The 14,149-nt window shown below is 31.7% G+C and overlaps 1 protein-coding gene across 1 annotated transcript in view; it reads left to right on the forward strand.

Moving 5' to 3' along the window:
* Positions 1-14,149, forward strand: part of LOC112945740 (CUB and sushi domain-containing protein 3-like) — a 47,287-nt gene that overhangs the window by 8,656 nt on the left and 24,482 nt on the right. The window contains exons 3-5 of the mRNA XM_026037410.1: positions 2,882-3,051; positions 8,424-8,580; positions 12,829-13,020. Coding sequence (XP_025893195.1) covers positions 2,882-3,051; positions 8,424-8,580; positions 12,829-13,020 — 519 coding nt within the window. The remainder of the gene's footprint in view (positions 1-2,881; positions 3,052-8,423; positions 8,581-12,828; positions 13,021-14,149) is intronic.

Genomic DNA, 14,149 nt, shown 5'->3' on the forward strand with positions numbered 1-14,149 from the left:
AACAATGACATTTTACACAATTACAGAATTTAAATACACAAATAAATCATAAACTCATCTATTCTACTATGAAAATGTCACATACATTTATAAAATGACAAAGTATAATAGTTATTTCTTATAACAGTTAGCTCATTACATGAGTGTTTTCATGACATTTTTTGTGAGGTTTTGTTCATTTTCAATATTGAACCAATTTTACATTACTGGTAAAGTCCAGAAATAGTGCTTTATTGCAAATATATCATTATACTGTGCTCAATATATGCCCACTTAAAATCCTTGTCAATACATAGCTGGGTGTTTTCTACTGTTCTACAGTTCCTCCTTCACAGAGGAATATGTTTACTGTCTTTATTTTATTTATTTTTTTTTCTCCCCACCTACAAGCAAAATATGCAGGGTAGATTCTTATTTTCAGCTATAATAAGTATATTTTGTCACTAAAAGAACGGGGATTTTCTCTCTTCTAAATAAATAATTTTACTAAAATGAAACATTAAGACAGTGAGGAAATATTTGGTAATAGATGTAGCTCTAATTGATTTTTTTTTAAAGGACTGTCTTAACCTTTCTCTTTGCCTGTTATTTTTTTCCTTTATTTCTGAAGTACTTCTGAAGTTTTTCTTTTCTCTTGTATTTCTCTTGTAATTTGTTAATTAATGTTTCAGCACTTAACCAAACATACAGATATTACCCTCTGTTTTGTTTTATTCACTAACATCAGTGAATAGAAGGAAACCACAGATAATTTGAAGTTGCATATACATTTTAACTAAAAAACCTGTTAAGGCTTAGAAATCAAAGTGGAATCTGAGAGACAGAATTGTCTATGGTATAATTTGGCAAGACTCAAAATATTGAATGTCTATCAGCTTCTGATGCTGCACTTCTTCAGAATTATTCTTTTTTATTATTATTATTATTTGTTTGCTTGTTTTGATTCACAGTCTACATGGTTGATTCTCTGAGAAAATGCACAATGAAAACTACTTTTATAGCCTGCAGTGAACAGATTTAAACAGTTATGAATTAACTAAATGCTATAGGACACATTCATCTTTTTTATTACAGCTTTGAAAACTACTTTTACTAAACTTCTTGAATGAGATGCCATGAGGGTAAAGAGACCCCCATGAGGGTTAAGAAGTGTTCTAAACATCTTAAACTTTATTTCTACCTTTTTCTTTAAAAAAAAAAAAAAAGAAAGAAAGAAAGATAAATCATATGCTTAAATGTTATCTAACATGAACAAGTTCCTTATTTGTAACAGAAAATGTAAGATAGTYCTTAAATATTAGTTAAATGGCTGAATAGTTAGTGTTTGATCTATTTAATGCAGTATTTAATGCAAAAAAAAATTCTTGCTTTTTTTTTGACTTTTCTGTTTCTGTGGAATGGAAGAGGTTATATTTAAACTTTAAATTATACTTATCCTTATGTGCCATAGTTCAAACTGACATTTGTATCACCAGAGCTGCAAAAGACCGTTTATTTAAGAGTGAGATAAAGCGATACACATAATCATGTGAACTAGTAGGTTTCCTGCTTCTACTAAGAGTATATTTATCCAAGTATTTTAAGACAGGACAAGGACTTCTGAATTATTTGTATATTTATTAGGCTTTCCTATTGAGTATAGTYATGAATGTTGCTTTTAGCTGCTTATAGAAAGAACACTTATGGGTTATTATTTATTTAGCACACAAACAGTTTTAATATTTTCCTTTCCTAAGGTTTCAAACAATAAGTTTAGTGAGGGAATTGTAATGATGCTAACAGTTAGAGGTCTTAAAACAGATACCACGTTGTTTAAATGTCTTTTCAATCCATTAAAATGTCACATAGCTTTACACAATCAGGTGTAAAGCTATCAGTGTTTTTTTTTTTTTTTTTTTTTTTTTTNCAGTAATACTGTAGAAATTCTGGAAAACAAACATAAACCCAGGAAGTTTATTGGTACAGTTAAATGAACCTAAGTCCATTAAAAAGTAAGAAAGTGCTGTTGTCTCTGCACACAGTGGCCATGTAACAGGACTATAGAAAAAAGAGGAGGAAGGAATTCTACTTTTTTTTTTTTTTTCTTCTGTTAATTTAATTTAGCTGGTACTTTAATTCCAAAAATATCTGAATTAAAATGATGTAACTACTCCAAAGTATGATAGGATTTTTCATATTTAAATTTTCTGTATGATAAACCATAATTAGCAAACACATTAATTGTGAGGTTCTTTTCCTGGAATATCTTTTTTTTCCTCAGGAGTAATTGTTTTCCTACTTGGAAAACAAGTAGGCTTGCTTAGGATTGACTACTTAGATTTTTTTTTTGAATTATTTGATAAGTTAGAATAACTTTTCTATTCTGCTTTATACCATTCATTATACTGTTTATTTTAATTCATTGACATTACAGAAAAAATCTCTTCTGTCATTTAAATATGTTTGAAGATTCATGTATCTACATATATGTATATATGTGCATATGTGCACAAATAAGTGTATATATATATATAAAAAAACACTCTGGATTATTCTTACCTCCCTTTAATTGGCATGTCTTCAAGAATTTCTTCTTTGGAGAAGTCTATTTCATTAATTACAGAGTATATCTCCTCTGAGAAAATCCCTCAAGAAATATCCTTCAAAATATTCAGAAGATAGAATTTAACACTTATATGATTGTAACTCTCCATATGATTTAGCATACTTTGATATAAATGTTTCAGAAATTTAGCTTGTAGTCTTCTATCACAAACACATTGGAGATGAATAAATGTTAGTCACATTGAACTAGGTTGCATTAACATTCTCATTATCATCTTTACTGAAAATAGCTACATTTTCTATTAAAATGTACCTTAACATATTCTTTTACTTGCAGCTGAATGTGGAGCCGCCACAACAAACAATGAAGGAATCTTACTTTCCCCCAATTATCCTCTTAACTATGAAAACAATCATGAATGCATTTATAGCATTCAGGTGCAAGCAGGGAAAGGAATCAATATTTCTGCCAGAACGTTTCACTTAGCCCAAGGAGATGTTCTTAAGGTAGGTGGTAATCATTTGATATTTCTAAGTTTGTAATACTTTACACTATTGACGTTTATCTATCTGTAATACTGCAGTATCAGACAAGTATATACTGGGACTTCTTTTAAGGAAAATGTAACAATTTATCAGGCATGTGAAGAATAGCAAAGATATGGCAATGGAAGGCTGTTAAGTTAAAAAAAAAAAAAAAAAGTAGATACCATTTAGTGTTACAACAACAAAAAAGAGTGACATAGAGTCACTATACAGGGCCCTTTTAACTATAAATAGATAAGTAAGGCACCACTCAGTAATCAAGCTATTTCTTGTAGGCTTTCAGACAAGGCTATCCTTCCCCAAAATATCAATTTTTTCTCAGATAAAGTCCAGCCTTTGAAGTACAGATTTTAGTTGTGAAATGGATGATGAATCCATTCTTCAAAATAACCATAGACAAAAACGTTGGCAAGGAATTTCATCTTGTTCCCCAGCTATGAGCCAATGAGCCAATATGTTAGATTATTAGTGCTATGCAGCAAAATTTCCAATTTGAAGTCTGAATTAGCTGAATATTCTCCTAAACTTTAAATATGTCAATTAATAAAGGAATAAGGTCAGCTGGTTTCTGGTTGAATTAACTGAGCATGGATCAAATTTATACCTGACAAGCAGTATGAGTGAAACAATGAAATAGCTGGACCAGGAACACTCTGCTAGAGTGGAACAGCCTGGCTGACACCAATAAATCACTACCCTCCCTCTTACAGGACAAAAGAAGGAGGAACTCCCATTTTTCACTCCTGAACTGGTATATAAGAGAAGCTTCAGAACATTCTTTTATTTTCCTTTTTTTCTTTTTTTTTTTTTTTAATTTAATATACTTCTTTTTTTCTCTTTACTATTAGTAACATAACTGCTCTGGGTTATTTATTCTGGGTTAATATTTTTATATTAATACTTTTTTTGTGTGGAAATTATAAAAAATATATAGGGTTTCTGTAGTCCTAAATTGTTAGAGCAGGAAAAGGAACTCATGCTTTCTAGAATACCAGAACATCTCTATGTGCTTTTCTTCTCACTTCCAGCTCCATCTATCAGTTTTGATTGTTCTGTAGTCTCTATCAGCAATAAGAAAAGCTTTAATATTTACACAGAAAGGAATAGTTACTGTTTTTATGCTCTACTAGGTAGTCCATTATTTGTAGTGAGCATTTTATTTTAAGTTGAAAATAAAAAGCTTTAATGTCAAACCTGTTTTTAGTACAAACATACTTTTCCAATTTAGCAGAGGAAAGACACCCTTTATCAAAATTAAAATGTAAGATAAGATTATAATATAAAGTCTTCCTTATTTTCAGTTTTCAATCTAAATAGAAACATTGCTACTAAAATTGGACTAATTTACCTGAGTGTAGAAGTGTGATAGTGAGGAGAGTAGTTCTTTGCTAATGTTTAAAAATAAATAAAAAGAGCAATAAGAAACACAGATGGATTCCTTTTTTCTTCAGGAGTTATAAATACATAGCAATATTTGTCTTTGAAAAATTTGTAAGTGTACTGTTAAAAAAGGAAGGTAAAGATACCTCATTTTGAAGAAGAGAGGGAAAAAAAAAAAGGCATGCATTTCATACAGAATTTCAGAAATTTATTCAAATTTGAGAAACTCAATCCTTTTTGAAACAAAGTCAGCATATTTCCAGGACTTTCATTTTTGACGGGAATGGAAAATGGTCCATAAAAAATAACAAAACTCTGGCTATTTTAATAGAAAATAATTGACCCTGTTAATCAACCCCCTTTAAGGATGATGGCGGGGCAGGGGAGAGGGAAGTGTAAAAATTTYAGATATTGGAAAGGATTCATGGTATGTTATGAAATGTCTGACTGCATTCCATAGTACGGAAGCAAAAGAGCTAGTTCTCTCTTAAAGATTGTAAATATAAAGCCATATGCCAGATATGGATCCCCTAGATTGTGCATTTTTACCCWGCAGTATGTAGAGGGGAAGATGGCATGTTAGGAAAAAAAAAAATGCAAAAAAGGCCAAAACATGACTTTAAGAATTGATTTAGTTGCTGTAATAAAGCTTGCTTTCTTTCTGGTTCTCCAAGGACCCCTCAGGGAGGTTGCCGCCTTCAGGGAGCAACTGGGAGGGAATATTGCAATAGTGGACCAAATTGTAAAACTGGCATCAAGGATTCCCTTTCCATTGGTGCAGATCAGCATATTCATGCAGTGCTCCTGCACAATACACATATTTCAGAAAGCGTTTGTTTSTTCTCTGACTTATAGGCAAGCATTGATTCAGTTCTTGATGATTCGTAAATGGAGAAAGTATCTGGGTGGTTTTCTTTTGCTAATTTGTTTCTTAAGAATTCTCCACACATGCTATCCTAATTCTTTTAGCAACACCATGCTGAACACATGGGTGTGAAATAGGTAATAAATATAGGGGAGGAAAAAAAAAAAAAAAAGGAAAAAAAAAAGCATATGGGCCCTTTTCTGTCTTTATATTTGTGCTTCTATTTGCATGTGGTATAAATGATGTATATGACGGGGCGTTGACAGCTTCAGCTCTGAGCTACTGATTTTATGTTCTTCCATCTCTTCAGAAATGCACATATCTACATATCCGTATGCCTACTTCGTTTCAGTGGCAAATCTCAAAAAGAGTTTGATTAAAATGCATAAATTTAATAAAATCACTTTAAAATATTTGCTTGTTAAAATTTTATATAATGAAGATAAATAACTTACGTTCATTTCCACTAAAGATTTATTCATAATAAATTGTCCAAATGCAAACATAAATGTAATCTTCCCTCCTCCTAAAAACARTATAAGATTACATCTGTCTGTTCAAATCATATTTATCTAAGTGGTGTTAATTTGTAAAATCCTTCCCTATAACATCTCAAAATATTATTGTGGTACTTATTATCACATTAATTCAAAATCTTTAATGAACTCCCATCTGTAGAAAGATTGGAAAAACAATGTTGTTTCTGCAAATCATGCAAGAGAATGTAGGCTGTAACCACTTTCTTTGCAAGATAAATACATAAAAAGAGGTTAATTTTGGAATAGAATGAACTTTATCATTTATCAGGTAGGGCACAGTAACTTGCATGAAATATATATAGTTTGTGCTTTGTTTATCTTTTTATTGTCCTAAAGAATTTCCAAGAATTCCAAAGAATTTCTCAAGAAAATGAATAAATGTTGCTTTGAATATTTAAGTCAACTACCTTCCATATTTTTTAAAAAACAAATCACATGCTTCCCTCAGCCAAATCAGTTCCCTTACATAACATATCAGAAAGTTTCATAAGCCTTAGGACACTTTAAATTTTGTTGCTTCATGGAAGTGAAAAAGGCTTAAATATATTTTAAAATGAGGCAGCCAGTTATCCATAAAGTAGAATTGATGCCAGCTTTGGAGGGATATGAGTGTTCACAATAAGCAATGTGCAAGTGTGAAAGGATTAATATGGTAGGACATTGACAATATTGACAATAAAATGTGTTTGAGAAAACTGTTACATGTATTAAGAAGTGGCTTATGGGAAGTTCTGGCAAGCTATTTAGAATAGTTGGCAGAACTACTTATTGATAGCTTCCAGTTTTCAGTTAATTATTCGTGGTCCTCACATATGTAACAGAAGAAAATGGATTGCTTTTATGCAGTGCTTATAAATAAAATAAATCCAGAATCCTTGGATGTTATTAGTTATAAGTAACTTGGAGAGATTAGGAAAAGAAACATCAAGTAGAAGTTTACTTCTCCTTGTGCCAGTCATGATTGCCATGCCTCTGTAGGATAGAAATAGTGCTTCTGTAATGGTGGGTGTTTTTTTTTTTTTTTTTTTTAGTTTCAGGTTCCAAACCAGAACTAAGTCCATTTCAAAAGTGATTTTGCGCAGCTCTGCCTCTGGCTACGTTTGATTACTGATCTTACTATAATTTAAAAATAAATAAATAAAGTTAAATAAGACATCCATTTTAACATTAAAGTATATATTTAACCTACTTCAAGCTGATTTAAGTGCTAACATGAATGTTAGCATTAGAATTCAGTCTATCGACTTTTTTCAGTAAAAACAAAGATAGATGCCAAGTCATTTTGCTATGCTTTTTAAACTGCTATACAATTATTTATTTGTTAGAGGTGTATAGCAATGTCTTTATTTGTTTTATTTTAATATTTCATTAAAAAAAAAAAAAAAGTGGTATTCTTAGAGACATCCAATTCCTGCAAAATAGGAGTTAAGTCTATAATAATCATTCTCATCGATGAGAAGCAGACATCATAGTATTTCACATTCTTATTCTTGTCTTATTGCTATTGCTGATGGGTTTCGTTAGATTCATTCTGCTATAAATTTCTCTTTACAACTGTAAACTTTGATTACATTTCATATTCATACAATTAAGTCTTACTCAGATCCAGACAATCTCCTATTTGTTTAGTAAAGCTTTAGAATTTCTCTGTATGACAGTTTGAAAATTATTCAGYGGTCAGTTTCCTGATTTACAAGTGAAATTATTCTTAGAACTCATTTATCAAAGTTTTAGTAGTTATATAAGTCACTAAATAAATCTTATAGGATACTGTGCTTGAGTTAGCAACTACTGTTAGATTGTAGCTTAAATATTTTTAAGAATTATAGGATTGCATCACAGGTTGTTACCTGTGATACTTTAAAGGAATAAAATTGTAAGAAAAAATTCTGAGTATTATTAAAAGACTGTTTTATACATTAGCAGTCTGAAGGAAGTTTTCTAGTTTAAATATGGAAGAAGACAACCACTGAAGAAAAATAAATAATAATAACACTGTGTTCCAATTTACATATAGATTACATTGCTCGTCCAACTTACAGAAGCAGTTATTCTATTTATTTTATTCTCATTTTCTATCTGCTTTTACTTTACAGTTATATTTGGTCCTCTCCTTATATAAAAAAGATATTTATTTAACCAAAGTTTGGGTGAAGTTAGCTTTTCTGTTATGCCACCTCAGTGACTTGAGGTAGACAAAGCCACACAAAATAAGTATTTGCTGCTAGATTGTGCCCAGCATAATAATGTTAGCAGTGCAAGAGAGAAACTCAGATGTTTAAAAAACATCGAGATGATATGGCAACCCTGCCCACTTCTATGGTCATGCAGAATATGAACTGAGATATTTTAAATTGTCCATTTGAAAGGCTGACATAATTAACTTAATTCAAGAAAGGCAGGAGCTTATCCGAAGAGTGCTCTGGATTGACTGGTAATAGGTATCCCCTAGCAAAGCTGTYCTCTGCCTTAATTGAAATTTAATGAATTATTTTGCAATTCAAGTGCTTCACTTTTTAATAACTGTAAAACTGACATTTGTTTTACAGATATATGATGGCAAAGACAACACCGCTCACCTGTTGGGTGCATTTACTGGAGCATCTTTAAGAGGATTGACACTAAGTAGTACTTCTAATCATTTATGGTTGGAATTTAACTCGGACTTGGAGGGTACTGATGAAGGTTTTCAGCTTGTGTATACCAGTAAGTATTTGAGAAAACAATAATAATAAATTTATGGTATTTATGGAGCAAAAATTCATGGTCACGAGATGAAAATGCAGTCCAAAATCAAATACTGATAAAAATCAACAGAATGTTACCATTATCTCATGCATTACTCATCAAAAAAGTCCAATGCCATAATTCTACCTCAAGCAGCAGTAAGTGTAATGAAACTCTGGCCTTGGAAGTGCTTTCAGTAGTTTGATACTTAAACTGCTGTCTCTTTCAATAGGGTAATTTTTGTTTTGTTTTGTGTTTCTATGTTTGTTTTCAGCCTTGGAAGGATTAGGGGAGAGAGAGAAAGAGAGAGAGAAAGAGGCAGAATTTTTCTGCCATTTGCTCCAGGACATGAAACTTTTTAAGCACCTGAGTATTTCTAAATGCATAGCTAAATACTTTTGTATCATAAAGATTATTCATAAGTAAAAGCAGTCCCTCACTCTTAACATTTAGATACTCATACTAGCAATTTATGAAACTGAATTATTGTTGAGAATAATCCAGTTTGAATCCAAAATGGTTAAGAAAGATTACTAACAAATTTCTTACCACTACATAAAGAGAAAAAGTAACATTACAAGAGCTAAAAAAACTAAAACTTTTTTTTTCATTTTTCCAACTTATTATATAGAAAACAGCTATGTATGACTATTTGATGAAATGATAACTTCTGAAAATGATTGACACATAAGATATATGACATACATATTTGTATCACCTCAGCTGAATTATCCTTTACAAAACTGAGTTTCTAGCAAGCAGAATAGCCTAGCAAGACAAACCTGAAGTACAGCTGTTAATATCTTCCTCATTGCCTATCTCTATTTATATTCACTTGTTCAAAACACTGTCTTGCGTTCTTTCTTTTCCAATAAAACTAATATAAGTGTACTGGAATCCTAGGAAAATATTTCAAAATTCTACAAATTCTTCTAATTAATTTTAAAATGAAATTTGGGAAATTTAGGCAATAGTAAGGCATATGTGATAGCATATGGCTGTGCTCTACAATTTTTGATAGGCCCTCCAGTGCAGAATTAGTGTCATATAGATTTTATCAGTTTCACTAAACCTCAGAAACTATATGGTATTCATCTCTTTAAAGGCAGTAGTGATGAAGTYCATAAGGTGGAATGTCTTTTCCTGTTATCATAGTAAAGATTCACTATTTATTTAAAAATTCATTAAAGAAAACATAAAGATACATATTTTATTATACAGGCAGAAATATAAACATGCCTGTCTTCCCATGATATGGAACCAGCTTCAGCGTTGATGTTTGTCACTGCATGCTGCTTGCAGTTTCATCTCCTTGTCTCTACTATGATGTTATGAAAATGTACATGAAGTGATTTTTCCAGATACCTTTTTTCCATTTTTTCTAAGCCCCCTTTGTTAAAACCTCCAGACCTCAAATTCCACTAGGAAACCAATGTAAATCATGGAGCTTGGATCTCATATGTCCACTAGCTGCACGCTCATTTAGCCAAAGTGACCCAATTACCCTTTCTAGTTTTAGCTTTGAAGACGGTATCAAGATGTCCTGTCTAAAGTATATGCTAATCATCTGTTTTTTTAGCCAAAACAGTAAGAAACAATTGGTCTTTTACTCAAATTGATTCCTGTGTATGAAGGTACTGAAGGTACATCCCAGGAGCTTTGTGATATTTAGCAAATAGTAATGTTAACTTTGTGAAGTCTTCATCTGAGATTTTGACAATTCTTCCAATGGTTTCTTCCCAAACGACTAAGTTTGTCTCTATCTTGAATTACATCACATGCAGCCAGCCATGGCACAGTCCTGTGTACAGGAAAGAAAGGAGAAATTTTTCATATTGTGTTATTTCAGACACTTACCCAGCTGTTTGCATAAATCATCCTATGTATTTGGCAGAAAGAGTAGGGACCTCAGAGTATAAATCAAGTCAGTTAAACTAGGTAATCTTAATTTTCTAGTCTGAACAGTGCTGAAACTTCTGTAGACATTCCCTTCACTGGAAAGGTACATAGGGTGAAGGCTTGTTTCTTAAGCATACTTCCTAAGTTAGATAAATACTTGCCTTTATGAGTACTCTAGCTAATGAAAGAGTAAAACACTATGGAATTGATTATAATTATCACAATTTGAGTCCCTCATTAATCCTGATATTGTCCACTTAATATTGGTGATAAGAACATTATTGTAGACAGCAATGATAATTTAGAATTGAAACTTTTGGGGAAGGTAACTAATACTGTTTTTTGTTTTTGTTGTTTTTAGTATTTTTTTCTCGTAGATCTAGAAAAAAGAGTCTTTCAAAATATTATCCACAGAATTGATGCTCTTAAGCAGTCAATCAAATCCATGTGAGTTGTAATGAAGCACTCTGTGCCTTCAAGTATACACTGTGGCCTTCGTGATTTTTCAGCTGCTCAAATTAGCCATCTAGTACCTTCTGGAGCTGTGTGTCCCTGGCTGTGAGGGGCTGCTCCAGGAGGATCCAGTTCTACCCTTGAACTGCTAGCACTGTGTAGGTGACTCAAATACAAATGGTAGGGCAGTTAAAATGGTGTTAACATCTGTGTTTAGGCACTTTTATCATAATCCATGAGAGGGAAATGATGAGTTACTAAGACAATTTTGCTACTCTGTCTACAACCAGATTGCCCCAGGTGAGGACATCTGATCCAGTGAGGAATCAAGGCCCCATTACACTTCTTTTCACACAATCTGATCAACAGGCTTTTTTAGAGAAGAAGAATCTATTACTGGTCAATAAGTATTCATTGTGTTGATATCAAGATTATGATTTTTGCTTAAGCCTCACATTAGCCTCTTTTAGCATTTTGGCGACACTGTCTCTACTGGGAAAAAACAGCTCAGCTCAAAGTGAGAAAAGCTCATCTCGGGGATTGTAGAGGCCCTGCAGGATATGAGCCATTTCAGTAAGACATTTAATGAGATGAAGCCAGAGCCATAAACATAACAGCATTTGACCTACTTTTTTTTTTTTTTTTTCCTTCATGAGAACAAACAGGCGTGGACAATCTGAACCATTTTATTTGTAAAATAAAATACTGAACAGTTTCACAATCAATCAGTAGTAACGATGCAGTACCTGTGGACAGATTGTGAAAGGCTACCAACTGTTGACCAGCTGGATAAATACTGTGAAAATGACTTAATTGGAAAATGCAGAAATGAAAATCCCTTAATTTGGTCCCTTATCAGCTATGTATAGGTATATCAAACTGTCACAAGGTATCTTTTTGCCTACATGTAGTATGGGCTCAGTTTTTGAATAAAGTAAGTCTTCAAGCTGCTTCCACTTGATAAGAACAAAGAACATTTTGAATAGAAAATCTTTATTCTGAATTGCAGTTTGTTTCCCCAAATGCTAATATTTTACTGCCTTCATACAGTATATAAACCAATTTTTTCCTTGTTCCAGATTTTCTAATTCTCAATATTGGCTAACTTCTATTTTAATTCTTTATATCATCACTACTGCAGTTTTTAAGCTTACAAACTATTAAAAGGATAGTTAGAGTAGGAATTGAATATAACATATATTTTGTGGCATAGATGCCATGGGGCTGCTGGTGCTATTGTACACAATAGCAAGAAACAAATCTGCTGTTAAATTTTGTTTGAGACATTCAATGACTATTCACAAACTAAGTTGTCATCAGAGGAAATAGACTGTCACTGAAGTAGTTTATAATCTATCACAGTGCTTTAGATTTGATCAATAATGATCATGAATTCTTTCCTGAGTCCTTAGTTTTTAAGAAAAAAATAAAGTGCTGCCATGATAGTTTGGATGATGTGTGCACAATGAACAGAATTATTCTATATAGATGACTAAAAGACAATCAAGAAACCTTAAATATGGTGTTACATGGGACCTGAAAATCATTATATCATCATGGCTGGAAAAAACCTTCAAGATTATCAAGTCTAACCRTAAACCCATCACCACCATGTCATCACCATGTTAAACCATGTCCTTATGTGCGTCGTCTAAGTGTTTCTTGAACATTGCCAGGGGACGATGACTCCACCCCTTCCCTGTGCAGCTTGTTCCAATGTTTGACAACTCTTTCCATATAGATTTTTTCTTAATATCTAAAATATTTGTTTTTCATTGGAGGGAAAAAAAAAAAAAAAAACCCTTAAATTTCATGAATGTACATGTCTGATTTTATAACTACATTTATTTATTTATTTATTTATTTATAACACAGGTTTTGAGCTTTCACATTGTGAGGATCCTGGTGTGCCACAGTTTGGATACAAGATTAGTGACCAAGGACATTTTGCTGGAAGCACTATAATTTATGGGTGCAATCCAGGTTACACACTCCATGGAAGTAGCCTTCTAAAGTGTATGACAGGGGAAAGAAGAGCATGGGACTATCCTCTACCATCATGTATTGGTAGTAGACTCTTTTTCATTATTTTATTTAAACTACTGTCTAAACATAARATTTTTTTTTAAATTATGGACTTTTTTGTTTTAAGAGAGCAATTGTTAGAGATATATAAAATGTGATCTGTACATATACAGATAAGATCAAAGATATATGTATATGGTATTCATTTGAATCAATATGAGTTATGTTGCTTTTTTTGTAAACAAAATAGTATTATATTACTAATAGTAGTCATGCATACACAATGTCAATAGTAGTCAATATTAGTAATGCTTGCATAATGAACTTGATAAGTGAAGTCCTAATTATATCCACATAATTCCAATAATCAGCACAAAATGACAGCTTAGTACAAAAACCAAGACAGTATAAATTTTATAAGGGCTTATAAAACTGATATATGTTCTTTATTATTGTTACTTGGCAACTTTAAGTTAGGAAATATTTTTCATATATAAATAGATATATGCATAGATCTGTATTTTCATATATACATGTATATATTATTACAAGATAAAAGAAAAATGTAAAGAATACTAAGACAGATATGAAGGAATATTATAATTTAAATTAATCTTATTCAAAATATACCAACATAGTAAACTGTTACCAGGGAGGCTACTTATTCATCCAGTTGAGAATATCATGTATACAGCAAAACCACAATGTATCAGGCATGGTTAATTTGATAAAAGTTTGTACACAGAGGGAAAAGAGGAGAGAGAGAAAGAAAAAGAAAAAAAAAATAGCATTGTTGTCAAGGTTTTTTTGTTTGTTTTGTTTTTTATCTTAATCTCTTCATTAAGTGAAAAGTGCTTGTTTTTCTTAATGCTTTATAGAGTTATAGATGCTTTATATTGCTTTTGTTCATTTCAGTAATATATTCTGCTGTAGTCAAGCATTAAAACCTCTTACTTGTGGTCAGGATGGAGTTAATCTGCTGTAAATCTTTTTTCTGTATCAGTAGTGCTATATAGATTCTAAGATGAGGTTTAAATTGTTATGGCTAAATATATTTTAAAATCAATTTAATTAAAAGAAATCTTTTGTATAGAACAACTTAAGAAACTGAAAAAAAAATTTTGAATACAAGTTGTAGAGTGAGGTTCTTGAATTCCCTTTTTTTTTTTTA

The sequence above is a fragment of the Nothoprocta perdicaria genome, unplaced genomic scaffold, assembly GCF_003342845.1.
Source record: "Nothoprocta perdicaria isolate Ctin4 unplaced genomic scaffold, notPer1 scaffold_199, whole genome shotgun sequence".
Lineage (NCBI taxonomy): Eukaryota > Metazoa > Chordata > Aves > Tinamiformes > Tinamidae > Nothoprocta > Nothoprocta perdicaria.